Here is a 15,400-nt window from a genome sequence, read left to right on the forward strand (position 1 = left end):
AAATTATAATTTGATGACCACAGTCATCAGCATTTACCCCAAAATAAGAGCATGAGTGAGTAACTTCGCCACTGTTCTGAGGACTGAGTCCTTCGGCTTATAACGTGGGTTGCAACTACAGGATTTACTTGCAAACAGCATTTAAAACTCATTTTTCGGTACCTGTGCACAATAAATCTATTTGGAGTCTGTCAAACTGTTTTGTGCGATCTATTTGTATTTTCGAAATGTATTTGTATTGTGGTCGGAAGATGGCGGCCATTGTGACTTTTCGTAAAAAAAAAAAAAAAAAAATTTCATATCAGTTTGTTTCCCAAGATAAGTTACCTATTTCAGTAATCAATCATAAACAGTAACTGTTTTTGGAACTTAAATATTATTTCAGCACCCAACTAATTTCTTTAAGTGTTCATGTATGTGTACTCTAGACCAGGCCTGCCGTTTTTACGGATTTTATCCGTTTTCACGGATATTTGAAGCTTAAAACGGACTAACGGATAAACGGCGACATTCACGGATATTTACGAAACTTCGCCGATAGTTTCATATTTGAATTTCGTTCGTGTAAATATTTACATTCAACTACCTATTTGAAGTTGTCAAACCATAGAAGCATCCAACAGTAAAACAAACACTCACATTAGGTGTAGCGCCATGGAACTTCCCGGAACTTCCAATCGTTTAACCACAAACCAAAAACATATACTCCCACATATCGTTTCATGAAGTACAATATCTATGGTTTCGGGGAAATGTTTTTTGTTTGTTGAGTTAAACGCTAAGAAGTGTCATGGCGTCAGTAAACATTGGTATATTTTGCCATTACAATGTTTTAGGTGTGGCATTTGTTTACAAACTTCTTACGTGATTTAAGTAGTAGTTTTGGTCTTAGCTCATTGTGATGAAGAAAAAACGAAAGGCTTTGCCGGACAGGTCACTTTATAAACAGCGTTATCGTAAAGAATGGGAGGAAGAATTGAAATGGTTGAGGCATGGCAAAACAGAATTTTCCGCCCTTTGTTAGACTTGCAACTCGGAACTGAACGTGACAAAGGGCGGCTTGAAGACGCAAGTTCATGCGAAAAACCAACGAGCTGCTGATCCGAGTTGTTCTTTGACGAGTTTTGTAACCAAACCAAACAAAATAATTGATGCGGAACTGTTATGGGCGAACTTCGTTTGTGAAAACAATTTATCTGTGAAACTCGGTGATAATTTTACGAAACTTGTCCCGCAAATGTTTCCTGATAGTGAAATCGCAAGAAACTTTCATTGTTCTCGCACTAAAACTAGCCAGATAATTATTCAATCTTTGGGTACATCAGCTTCAGATTATGTTACCTATGCAATGAAAACACAATTTTTCACACTGATGATTGATGAATCAACTGATATTACAGTCACTAGGCAGGTTGTAGTGTTAGCAAGGTTCTTTCCATCTGAGATTGTTGAAACTCATCTGTACAAAGTAATGCCTTTGAGTGGTGCTGCAACTGGAGAAAATCTGCTGTGGAAAGGGTTTTCAGCAATCTCAAGATGGTTAAAACTGTTCACAGATCGTCAATGGAATCACCAATGCTAAATGCGCTGTTGCATTGCAGAATGAGAATATCTGCAGGTCTGGCTTTCAAGCCCACTGACGAGATGCAGAAAAGAGCACAGAACATGAAAAAGTAGCTAGTTAATGATGTGAAATACATTTTTTTTATTAAACTTGTAAATAACTTCAGTTGTATGGATGTATTTATAGTTTGTAAATAAGAAAAGCACCAAAGCCTATACTGAAGAGAAATTTTAAAATTATTTTTCATTTTATTGTGATACCAACTATTAGTTTTGTAATGTAAGTGGCAAATCTTAAATTTTTTTTTACATTCATTTGATTTTTTTTAAAATTATGTTTTGGAATGCAAAGTATATTTAAAATTACAGCGAAAAATAAATAGTGTCAATTACGGCTATAAATTTTACAGGAATTTTAAATGCTGTGAAGAGGATTTAGGAACCTAATTTGGTGGCAGGCCTGGCATAAAGTGTCACAGTATGAAATTAATGGGAAAACATGTTTTCCACTGCTTTGTAAACTTGCAAAGGCAATGCTTATTCTTCCACACAGCAATGCAGGGGTGGAAAGGATATTTAGTAAGCCCAACTTTATCAAGACAGCGCACGGTCATGTCTTGAATCGCCAATGCTAAATGCTTTGTTGCATATCTCTTCTAGGAAGAATATGGCAGAATTCCAGCCAACAGAAGAAATGAGGAATAGGGCAAAACATCTGAAAAAGTGATATTTAAATACTGCCAGTGGTGAAGTGTAGGCTACGTGTGTGTAAATACTTGTATAAAGTGTTAAAAATTGAATTGTTTTGATTGAAGTATAGTTACGTACATTATGATCGAGTAATTTTCATAAAAATTGCATATTTTATTGTATTTTTTAATGTACAGGATTTTACAGGATATTTTATATTCAAAACAAGGATATTACAGGATATTTCACATTTCAATCAAGGATATTGTTTTCAAAGTGGTGGCAGCCCTGCTCTAGACCAGTGTTGAGCTAGCCGGAGGTCTGGAGTGTTACAATGTTTCTTCCACTATTTACATTTCAAAACATTGGAAAAGAAGTCATTTTGAAATGGTCTTTTGTTTGCCAGAGATGTATTTATAATAAATATTTTAATGTTTGGAATTTATGTCTGTTTCTAATACAGCAGCAATTGATAGTATTGCTGTTCGGCATAAACACCAAAGTGTTACATTACAATGTATCTTCATATATTTGACTATCAAGTAAAAATGGCAGACGGATATATTTTCTGTCAACAAAAAGAGTTATTATGTATTTCACATGTAATTTATGCCGTTATTTAAATAAATTCTTGACTAGATTTTGAAAATATCTAAGAATTGCTATTTTTGAAGGCGGGATATTCGTTACTAACCAGAAAATGGGAGAACCAAGTAAAACTAATAAAGAGTTAATTTTCTGTTTTTTTTTTGTATTTTTCATTTTGGTAAAATTATTTTGGGGGAAAAAAATATAAGAAAGTTCAGGAAAAAATATATTTGAGTACTTATGTTGCAAGATTATGTTACAAAGGGAATTTTTATTAAATAAGACTGGTTTCTCAAAAAAAAACTTTATAGTGAGGAAAGCTGAAAGCAAGCTGTTAGATTATTATTATTATTATTATTTTTTTTTTAAAAACAGGCTTTTGAGTATTTCTCTAAGAAAGCGCTGTGATACTACGAGCAGTTTACCAGTAGTTCACAGCATCAAATTTTGAGGAGAGTTGGGTTGGAATAGCTACATTAAAAATACTGTAAAATACAAATTTAAATGATTGCTTTTTTTCTAAATTCACTTATTACTGTATTATAATTTTTAATTAAGTTAACCATTCAAACAATTTTACAGTATTTTTAATGTTGCTAACCTAGACCAGTCAACCATTTTCACAATTTTTAATGAAGCTAACCTAACCTAATCACTATTTAAAAGGTGAACTAATGGTAAACTACTTCATGTATGACAACACTCTCTTAGAAAATAATTGAAAAACATGATAAAAAGTTAAAAAGAAAAAAAAATTGGATTCTTTTTTCTAGAAAATATGATCCCCTTCAGAATTACCATCTAGGTAAATTGCATGGTTAAAATTATTCAAAACAAGAAAGACATTGTTTAGGTTATTATTTTCTCATTTATAATTCACTTAACCAAACAATTTTCCTTACTTCAAAAGCCTTCACAACTACTGAGTTTTCCAGAATCCAGTGGGAATAAAATATTCAAATTTAAAAGAAGTCATAAATAGGTATGAATGATAGTCATATTTTACTTATTTATTTTGACACAAATAACTCACAATACCTTGAATACAATAATTTGAATACGTAATGAAATTTGATAAAATGATAATAATACATTAACATAAACAACAGGAATAAAAAATTATTTTCTGAAATTTCTACAATTACTTGAGCTCAGCTTGATTTTTAAGAAATTGACTCGACTCAAAAAAAAAAAAAATATATCAAGCGTAGACTCAATGGTATTATAAGTCTTGACCCAAAAATTAGCAGACTTGTCTATCTCCAGAAAAAAACAAGCCATTGTCAATGTTAAATGCAAATCCAGGACAGGGATTCCATGGAAGGAATGAGTCGGAAAAAATTTCACGGTACAAACACATTGGACTGACAATGTCGAGACAGTTATAACGAGAACAGAAAATACAGACAAACAACAACGTTGGACAACAGAGCAACAAACAGGCAAACCCAACTATGATGTAAAACAAATCATCCAGACACACGACGACAACACAGCAACACACAGATGAATCCAGCAAGGAGACAAAAATAGATGTTTGTTCCTGAAAACGAGAACAGATGTCAGTTCATGAAATGTCGCAATCGTTTTGTCTTCGGAAGCTCACTGTGTTTGTCTCTGCCATCATCATCGTGTTATCCAGAATATCATGCCTTTACTTCCTCACATAGGTTGTGCAAGCTTACACAAATCTTATAATTTCATAGAAAAAACATTCATCAGAAACTATGTGGAACTCATTCATCCCACTACAAATAATTTTCTAACTACACCTATGGACAAAAACATACTTTAAATTCTGTCTGTAAAGTTTTAAGAAAATACATTCTGCCAACTTACCCACATAGTAGCCCAGCTGTTGCAATTCTTGCACAAGCTGTTGTTTCTGATCGGGACTCATACGAGCAAACACAGCACACCTAGTGACCAGTCTCTGGGTCACTTCCGAGCTGCAAGTCTTCAACGAGCTCCAAGTTTTCCCAGTCATGACAAAGCTGTAATCAGTGACTGGTTTTCCCAAGACCGGATGGTTTGGATCCTCATCGAGAGCACCAAAGTGGGAGATGTTCACTGACCCTGACTCAATACTTTCCAGACTACCCAAGCTGGTGCATTTTGTGACGCTAGAGTTGACCGTATTCTGAAAACATACCATTTAGGTTTACACTGTGTACATAAAATAACTCTCTCTACTATGGTCCACAAATTAACTTATGTTATGCTTTGAAGAAAACATATTTCATACATACAAATGCAAGTTGTGGGAGAGATACACAAAGATTAGTAATATATCTTTTTGTATTAGGTTGCAATAACATCTGACTACTCTCTGAGTTCTGAGGACCAGATTTTCCTCCAGGGTTCATTAAAACTCTGTGTGTTTTCATTGGAAAAGTTTTTTCCATGCCATATATTCACAGCTAGCTGTAGGCAGCAAAATTGGGGGAGGGTCTGGCCAATCAGATTGCTTAGTTGGCACAGCAGTGTTGACTGACCATTTACGTTTGTAAATTATTTCAGATATTTCTTTATCTGTACCCCAAATACCCATCTGTACCCCACATAAAATCAACACAATATGGGTACAAATGAAGTAGTATCTAGAATTATTTGTTATCCTACAACTATGAATAATAACCCATCCAAGAATTAGCCATAGTCAGTGCTTTTGCCCCAAACTTAACGGATTCAACCTTTTTGGCTAGTCCCTCCTCTAATCATGGCCTCCTACATGAACCAATCAGACCTATTTGTGAATTACTGTATAGAACACCAGATCTTCGTTTAAGGGTGGCCAAATGTTTCACTTGGATGAGCGGCTGAGAGCAGACTCACTCTCCACAACGAATTACAGCCAATTTTTGAATATTCAATATATATATTCAATATATATATATATATATATATATATATATATATATATATATATATATATATATATATCTGTGTGTGTGTATACACACATACATATATATACACACACACACACTCTCTCTCCAAACTTCAGCTTTAATTCGCCCTTGAAAATTGCTCCAATAAGGCACACCGAAACAACCCACAGAAAAGAAGGTGGCAAACACAAAAACTCACCATGTCTGGAGACTGAGTCCTGTTGTTGATATGCATGAAGTGAAGATGAGCACTCTGGCCATTGTGTGTGGAATACGAAGAGGCTACAATCACTTGCTGGTTGCATGGGATAATGCCACAATCTCGCGCCACGCTCAATGCTGTCAGCATATTGTCTCCTGCAAGTCACACGCAGCATGAATATTATTTTATTTATTTAATTTTTACACTTGTAACATAACCACCAAAAGCCGGAGGCTTTTGCGGTGGGCACGACACATACATAAGTGACAAATAGAAAGTGACAAGTGACAAGTGGAAAGTGAGGATAGTGGTCATTGCAAAATCTGTAGAGTTTCTCCCGACCTCGATGGCACCAAGAGCAAGCAGGCACAGGCGCAAACGCAAATGGCCAACAAACAAAGGCAAGGAGGCTACAAATATGCAGCGACCCAAATCAAGACAGTACGTACACGAACATAAGAATAAATAATAAAAATTGCTATATTAGTTGGATTACTAATAAGAGAAACACTTTTGTATATGACAATTATATAGTAAAAATAATATGTAAAACAATTAATGAAAATAAATTCAACAAAAATTCAGAATGAATCTATTTGAATCAGAGATTATTCCATAAACACAATCGTTACAATTATGAACTGTACACAGAGCTGTTGTTAATCGGCTATTGAACAGGGACACTCTTAAGGCCGGTATTGTCCAATATATATTTACATTTGATTTTATTATTTTAACATTTATACACAACTAGAGCATCTAAATAAGCTCTCAGTTCACAAAGTAAAGTTAAAGAAGGTTGGGAAAAATGTTTCAGAGTTAAAGTGATGTAATTAATTAGGGCAAGTGTTCTATGGGAGCTAGAGATTAGATAATCAACATGGTGATGGAAGTATAATTTAGAATCTAGTATGTCTCCAAGATCCATAATAGTTGTACTTTTAGAGATGTGATTATTGACTAATTTATACGTAGTTATAAACGATAGGTTTAAACTTCCTTGTAAAGAATATGAGTTAAGTTTTATTTTTTTATGTAGGTTACATTTGTACCATAAGTTAATTTTATTTATATAGTTTTGAAGTAGCAAACAGTCCCCATGTGTAGTTATTATTGTGTAAATTTTTAAATCTTCCGCAAAAAGAACACCTATGGTGTGAGAAAAAACCTGAGGTATGTCATTAATAAAAATGTTAAATAGTAAAGGTGACAACATGCCTCCCTGAGGAAAACCTGAACTGGCTTTATGCAAGGAGGATTGATAATTTGTTAATTGAAACAAAGAAGGATCTGTTATTTAAGTAGCTAGAAACCAGTTAACTAAATTCTCATTTATACCTAAGGTAGATAATTTATCAAGCAGGATGGAGTGATTAAAACAGTAAAAAAAGCTTTGGCAAGATTAAAATAGCATGCATCTGCTTGCCCTCTATTAGTTATTACATTATAAATCGGAATAATGAAAGTGATTAAGTTGGTGGAAGTAGTCATTCCTGCTCTGAATCCATGTTGACTGTCAGATAGTTTGTTGTTTACTTGAAAATTTATAAGTTTAAAAATTAACTCTTTCAAAGATTTTTCAAAATCATTAAGTAAGGATATGGGTTGGTAATTGCAGACATTTAATTTAGAACCATTTGTATGGATGGGAATTACTATGGCTATTTTCCATTGATCTGCAAAAATTTGGGAATTTAAGCTGGAATTAAATAAATGTTTTAGAAGAGGTACAAGTATATTAGAAAAGCCTTTTATAATGAAATTGGGTACGCCATATGGACCAGTTGACTTAGACGATTTGAGAGCCTTAATACCCCAAAAAACAAGGCTTTCAGAAACAGGAAATATTGATATTGTATCAGTGTTAATATTGGTATGGGGAACATGAAGGTGGCGATTAGATTGTGCATATACACTTGAAAAATACTCTTTACATTATTTTTACATAATGCCAGAAGTTTTTTTGGCTATTTTTATTATTATTGCTTATCTTCAGAGTCCATTTAATTTTATCACGTTCGATCACGTCTCTTACTTTTTTCCTAAAGTAAGAAAATTGAGTATAGTACAAACTGTTATTTCTTTTATAGAGTTTATGAAAATGGTTTTTTTTATTTTATTTAAATGCTTTCTTTAATTCATAAGAAAACTAGTAAGGATATTTTGAGGCTTTCTTTTTGGAAAAAGGTTTAAAAAGATTGATTTTTTCACATACAGGAATTAAGTTGTTCAACAAGAATATAGATGTCGGAAGAACTGTAAAAATCAGACAAATCATAATTACTTAACAAGTTATATAAACCAAGAAAGTCACCATTTCTGTAATTGTGAAATAATTTATTGTAGCTGTTGACATAATCTAATGAGATATTGATCTTTAGAGCAGGATGGTATATGTCTTCTTTAATACGAATATCAGCTGCAGGTGAAACTGTACACTGTAATAAATTAGTAAAACATAAGTCGAGCAGGTTAATGTAAGGTTGGGTATTATTAGTCTGTCTTAGACCCAGACTAGAAATAAAGTTAACCAAGTACTGATCCCTATTTCTGATATGTGGTCGTAGTGTTTGACCAGCCGACACTGAGTGCATTAAAATCACTAATTAGCACAAAGTCACCATGGCAGAAACAGAGTTTTTCTTCTAAGGTTTCAAGGTAAGAAAGGTAAAGATTAGGCAATGTGTCAGGGGGTAGGTAAACATTGCCACAAGTCAAGAATTTCTTTGGAGTTAATTTGATCTATACCCACACAGCTTCAATACTTGGATAGTCATATTTGGTTATTGGTTGGACTGAAATAAATTTACTTTTGTTAGAGGCAATGAGTACACCACCACCTCTTTTTTTTTTATGAGAGTAATTAATTTCTATCATTTCTGAAGATTGAAAATTGGTTAGTAAAATAATGGGAAAAAACACTTTTATCCTTAAACCTTGTTTCTTAATGCATATGTCAATCTGAGTTTATAAGATTTACAAAGAATTCATTTGACTTGATGTGCAAGCTTCTAACAATTTGAAGACTTGTTTAACCACTCTTCCGAGCAAAATACACTGAAGAGTTATTACGATGCTCCTCCAGGCACCACAGAAGATATTGATGAAGAGCTCGGATGAGTTAGAAGTAACAGCGCTACTTGCCTTAGGGAGCTTGTTTGTTGAACGAGTGTTAGATGCATTTGATTCTGAGCTGGCTGAAATAAGTTCGTTACCTGCAATTTGATCCGGGTGTAAAATGGGCTTATCAGACAACTGATGGGCCAGAACACAATGTTGTTTATTATGATAAAGTCTTCTTTTTGAACCAAAACGTGAAAGGAAGCATACGAGCTGTATTTGGTCCATAGTTTTGTAACTTTGAAGTATGTTAAATTTAGTTCCTTGGAGATATATTAAACAATTTCCTGTTCCTGTACTAAGGGCTCTAAACGTGTGACGAACAAGGCTTTTGTTTTTTTTCCGTGTGGGCTTCACACCAGTTTTTAGGGTTAGAATGTTCCTGATGCCCATTTGCATGGGTGTTTTTTTCTGCTCCTGTACACGTTTTACTTCAGTGTTGGTATGACCGTATATCTGAATCTTGGTCAGCGTTCTTGATGTATCCGCCGATGACGGCACACTTCACGTGCTGGAACGTAAGTGGGTCAGAGCTGCTGTTGCTCAAGCCTCTAGGGGTTTCAACATGTTCACGCATGACCTTACTGCTATTCAAGCCGTTGGTTGATTCCATGACAATGACTATAAGATCTTCCATTTACATTTTGTGAGATTCAACTTTGTTTGAGTTTCAAAGTTCTTGCTTGATTAACTCAGTTTCAGAATGTGTATCTAATAGAAGAGATTTTAGAATAAAGTTTTCATTTTTGAGGTCGTTGGCCTTGGTACAAAGAGACTCAACGGTTTTTACAAGATCTTCAATTTTTGAGACTTCAGATGTGTGAAATTCTATCAGAGGTGGTTCGTGAATAGATGTCCGACTGGTTTTCTAAGGTGGTGAATTGAACATTTTAAGTTGATTAGTCTGTAAAGTTACTATAGATGAAGCTCAAACCCCAGAAAATCAGACTGACTTAACAGCGACACGTTAATGATGACAGCTCGCTATACAGATGGAAGATTAGACAGAATAGGCTCTAGTTGACTGAGTACCGCGCGCACAAGTCCGTTGTCGGTGAACACTCGGCCGCGAAAATGAACATACCAAGCATTCAATGGTACAGCAAGTCCTCAATTAATGTACAGGTTATGTCACTGGAAATCATCTTTTAAGCAAAAGTCCATTAACTAAATCACAATTCCCCATTAGGGACAATTAGCAATCCAGAAATGAAATTTCTTGCAGCGACTCAGTCAGCAATCAGGTAGGAAAAATCATAACTTATTTAAAGTTTAAGTTCACCCAGGGTACATTTAAGCACACATTTTTTAAGTTGTACAATCTTAGCTGTCTGGTGACATTTATTTCATATCTTTTAAAGTGAAAACTCTTTAAAGTAGCAAACAGAAATGACTTCTAGAGCCAGAACAAAAGCCATTGTTACTTCATAAAAGACACATCTATGCTGGAAGTGAAGTGTGCCATGTTTGGAACAAAATGAACTTAACTTTGTAATTCGACCACTGTTGGTAATTTGGCCTTTTACAAGAATGCTTTATGCATCTTATGCAACTAAGAGCAGCTCACCAGATAGGTCAAGGTGGAGATTGTTTTATAGAAAGAAAATATTTTATATCAGTGATAGAAAAGTATTGTGCATTTTGTGAAATCCTAGGAGTAATGTTTAGATGAAAGATTTACATATTTTTCTTTATTTGATTTGTACTAACATGTTTGCTTGTTTTTTTGGCAGTAAACATTAGCTCAGAAACTAAGTTTTATTGTGACTAAAAAGGACCAGTATAATTTTAGAGGTACTATTTTGAACTATGTGGTATCAACTTACTTTTGAAAACTTTTTAGTTTGATAAATAATGAATGTATATGGGGTAGTTTTGTGTTTAAAATTATGGTTATCTTTCCTGAACCATCTAAAAACACACAAATAAATGCATTCTAAGAACTGTAAAAGACTTTGTGCACTACATGAATGGGAATTTGTTTAAAATAAAATCAAAACTAATGTAATAATTACAAAGCAGTTTAATGTTATTTTGGTATAGGTGAAAAAGTGTTCACTTCTATTTTATTTTAGTCATTAGTCAAAACTGCCACTAATGTTTGGGAAAAACTGCTACTAATGTTTGGGAAAACAGCCAAATGTAGTCTCATGAAAGATGTTGAACTCAAGGTCCTGCACGGGAATTAAAATAAATAGTGCCTAAACCATCTAGTTAAGACTGAATCTTTAGGATACTACTATCTTGTAAATAATTATAGAAGTAAAACCATTTTGTGTACAAAAGTGATTTACGAAAACTAAGCCTATTGAATTTACTGGCCTTAATCAGTTTTGTACAACTGGAATATCATCTATAATTAGTATATTACATTAATTTCATTATCATTTTATGTGATTAAATTTGTAACAAACTCTACAAAGTGACAATGTCCATTTAGATTTTGAGCAGATATTGAAACCATCTGTGGCATAGTGATATGCTTGTGTTGTCATGAAAACATTTAAAGCTGATTTACTAACTGTCAGATAAGTGCATTTGTTTGTAAGACTATATAGCTATAGAGTGCTTTTAAGTATAAACATGTATAAATCTAAATCATGTTATGCTTACCAGTAACCATGATGCAACGAATATTAGCATCTCTCAGCATAGTTAATACAGAAGCTGTTCCAATTTTCAACCTGTTCTCCATAATAATCAGACCAACAAACTTGAGATCTGTTTCCACTTCTTCTCGAGTTATACGTTGCAGTTTGGCATAGCTTATCTTTGGTAATTCTCGATACGCCAGTGCCAGAACTCTGTAGCCTTCTTGAGTGTACTCTTCCAACACTGTGGTGAAGTCACTGGGGACTAAACAAATAACACAAGTCCAAGTAAGACACTCACTTAACAATATTTAAATATCATGTTCAACCACATAAAAACTCTTCAGTATAGCGGTGGCTGAGACTTAAGCCCTGTCCCCTTTCTCCCAACATGCCGTTGCAAGCGAGATCAGTTAGTTAAACACATAATTCTTTCCCATTAAATTTTCACACACACAAATGAATTTACCACCTACACTTCTTAAATTGTGTTATAAATCTCCCCTTCTTGTTGACACAATAGGCTGAACCCCGAGTTACATCAGACAGCAAAGCAAAATCATGTCATCAATCATTCTCAAAATAAAAGAAAATTAACTGCAGGATGTACAACAGTTTTAATTTTTAAGCAATTTTATTAATTTCAATTTTTATTTAATCAGGTTGAAAATATACTTGCTTAACACTGACAGTGAAAAAACAAGTCAACGACAAAAATATTTCATGCCAACATAAGCAGTTTAAATACACCAGTTGTTTAACAATTTACACCAAATACTTCCCGAATTGATTTCTAATAGAAATTGAGACATTTATGCCTAGCTCATTTATGAGACTAACATTAACACTTGAAAATTTGATTTAAAAATTATATTTGTATAAAATACACAAACTATTTGAAATTTCACTACAAAATCAAAGACAGTGTTTTATGCTACTAACCCAGTCAAATTACATCGAAAATAATCAAAAACTGGAAAACAATACTGAATTTTGATATAGTGTTGACCTCAGTAAACAATATATCAAAAAACTAAGACTTCCTCATGTTTGCATACTTTATTTTTAGACCCTTTAAGTTTTCAGTGGGTACTATTCGTATTGTTTTCTCTCTCATGCTGACACAACCAATAGTTTGATTAAGCTCAGATTGGCCTCAAATGAAAGCGGAGATATTAAAAAAAAAACCACTAACCATTTATTTATATAAGACAAATAATTACTCTAAATCAAATTATTTTTGAAGACAGAGAAACAATTGGCATAGTTATTAAAACCGAACACTACACAAAAATCACCAGTACAAAAATTGTTTTCTGTTTTATTCAAATTTCAAGGGTAAGTTATCAAACTGTGTGTGACCGATCGTTCTCAACCTGCAGCTATAAAACTAGATACACACGATTATGTAATTTCCGTCCGTCACCAAAGACATTTTAAGGACAAGCGCCACCTGCAAATTTATGTTTAGGGGAGAGCAACATCATGTTGTGAGTGTTCTACTAGTCATAGTATGGTAAGTTTGGCATTTTATATAAATAATTTTTCAAATGTGCTACTGTTAAGACGGATACCCCAACAAAATGTATAATATTCTTCTACAAACATGGACATTAAGAACCTACAAGACTAGAACGGAGTTTTACAAACATTGCAAGTAGTCTTGCAAGTAATGTTCCTCGCTATATGCCACGTTTTTTCACTTTGAATAAAATATTAAAAAAATCTTTCTTAATTTATAAAAATGGTACGACATTCATATTACTTATGTAGACATCATCTAGGTCAATGCGCTATGAAATAAAAGAATCAGAAGGCTTTACAGGTCAAACAAGTAGCTACTAATTAGACCTAATTGTAAACATGTTTATCGATATTAGTCACACATCACATGAGTATCAATTTTCCCCATGCAAAACTGTACTCTCTTTTAAAACGTGTGTTTTCTCTGGATATATTCACATGCAAACAAAACCTATTGCGTCCTGATTCTTACAAATTATCAGACTTATCAATGGATTAAAAACTTAACAGGAAAAATCCCTATTATACTCTATACACTGCTGAGACAACTAAATTTTCATCCCATTAAACACACACTTTCTGAACCTAATAATCGTTATGAATTAACATAAACTGTTCAGAGAGTGTACTCTCACTCAAACCACATTCAAACTCTGAAAGCACATGCATACAAGCATACATTCAAACACACACACACCATTAGAATTGTAAGTTGGGAAAACCCATAGTTTTTTTTGAAAGCTCTGGTATTGACACGTAGGCTACAACGAAAATAAATAAAAATAAAGCCACTGTATGCCAACCTGTTTGTGGATCTGAGAGAGAAATGATCATTTCTGGAGAGCCCTTGCAGTAAATGTAGTAACTGCTCTTGCCGAGAATGCGGGCTATCACACTCATTCTCTGCAGACTTGAAGAGAAAGGGAACTGGCGCACAATTCCCACTTCCAAAGGTGGCTTTCCCAGGTCAGCAACATTTTCAAGGTCATCACATGAAAGAGACTTCATGTCATTTTTAGGTGGCCTGAGCACAGTTGGGAATAACATGTCATATTTGGTGTCATCACTTACTTCTGGTTCTTCAAGCTCCCAACCCGTAGATTCAAACATCTGCAAATCAAAGTTTATGATATGTTATTCTAATATATGTTGATGCACAAAAACTACTTGTGCACAAGTTGTAACGGTTCGTTACTTACAAAAATAAAAAGATTTAAAGCGTCAATTGTAGTTTTTGTTTTATTCTTTCCAATTAGAATGCACAGACGAATCCAAACACTTTCAAAAGAGGCTGCTCACTCATTCCACATACATTTGCCCGTCGAGAAATGCTCGCAGCTCGCGTGAGGAGAATTAATAATAAAGAATAATAACGTCGATTAAGTCTTTTACTGGAATATCTAAAATATGTGCGGCCTCAAACACGGCCACACCTAGCGAAAAACCGCGAGCCGCCGAAACGCGGCCTCGCCTGGCAGCGATCGCCCGACGACTACTAATGAACTCATGACACGTCTCCTCCACGCAGGGAGTAGACGTCACATGACCTCACCGACCAATCACACGCACTCTTCATTCATGCTACAGATACAAGCCAATCACACAACAAGTTACAATACATGAAAAAACCTTGTACATACAGAACTCTGGGCTTCCCCTGATCTGTCTCTTTTCAATTTCACATCGAAATCGGGGACTCCCATTCTCGTTCTCTCTCCCACACCGTGAGAGAGCAGTTATCACCCAGTTCCCACGCAGTGGGGAAATTACCGTCTTTATTTTGGTTGGCGGGGAAGCACTGTTTCTTTCTCACTCACACTTACAGGCCTCTCATGCCTCTCTCTTTCTACACATCACCCCAGCCCAGACACAGTCCCGTGATCTATAATTATATTGCAATACGTTAATGATAATTAAAACAGCAATCATAATACAAATTACTTTACAAAATTAAAATCATTTAGAAATAACCTGAAAAAGTAGGCCTAAACAGACAAAAATCTAGAACAGCGGCTTCTTTGTGAATAATTACATAAAAATTACTAATGATAGAAAATGTCTGTTAAAACACAAGGTACATTCTTCAAACACACAGCAAGTGAATATAACATATATTAATAGCCATAACGTTTGATTCTACTGTCTCATAACATACACACCACTCTAAAAACATTGACTTATTTATATTTACCTATACAAAAAGAAGTTTAAAAGAAAATTATTTATTTAGG

At 34.1% G+C, this 15,400-nt stretch overlaps 1 protein-coding gene across 6 annotated transcripts in view; it reads right to left on the reverse strand.

The window, feature by feature from the left end:
- LOC134529091 (polyamine-transporting ATPase 13A3) overlaps window positions 1–15,400 on the reverse strand; it is a 145,867-nt gene that overhangs the window by 19,873 nt on the left and 110,594 nt on the right. For 5 of the 6 annotated variants that reach the window (XM_063362814.1, XM_063362813.1, XM_063362815.1 and 2 more), the window contains 4 exons: window positions 13,973–14,279; window positions 11,668–11,910; window positions 5,932–6,089; window positions 4,681–4,981 (listed from right to left, as the gene is read on the reverse strand). In XM_063362814.1, coding sequence (XP_063218884.1) covers window positions 4,681–4,981; window positions 5,932–6,089; window positions 11,668–11,910; window positions 13,973–14,279 — 1,009 coding nt within the window. Of the gene's footprint in view, window positions 1–1,882; window positions 4,385–4,680; window positions 4,982–5,931; window positions 6,090–11,667; window positions 11,911–13,972; window positions 14,280–15,400 lie in introns of those variants that run through there. The other variant, XM_063362818.1, reaches the window with a different exon arrangement.

This window comes from Bacillus rossius, chromosome 2, assembly GCF_032445375.1.
Source record: "Bacillus rossius redtenbacheri isolate Brsri chromosome 2, Brsri_v3, whole genome shotgun sequence".
NCBI lineage: Eukaryota > Metazoa > Arthropoda > Insecta > Phasmatodea > Bacillidae > Bacillus > Bacillus rossius.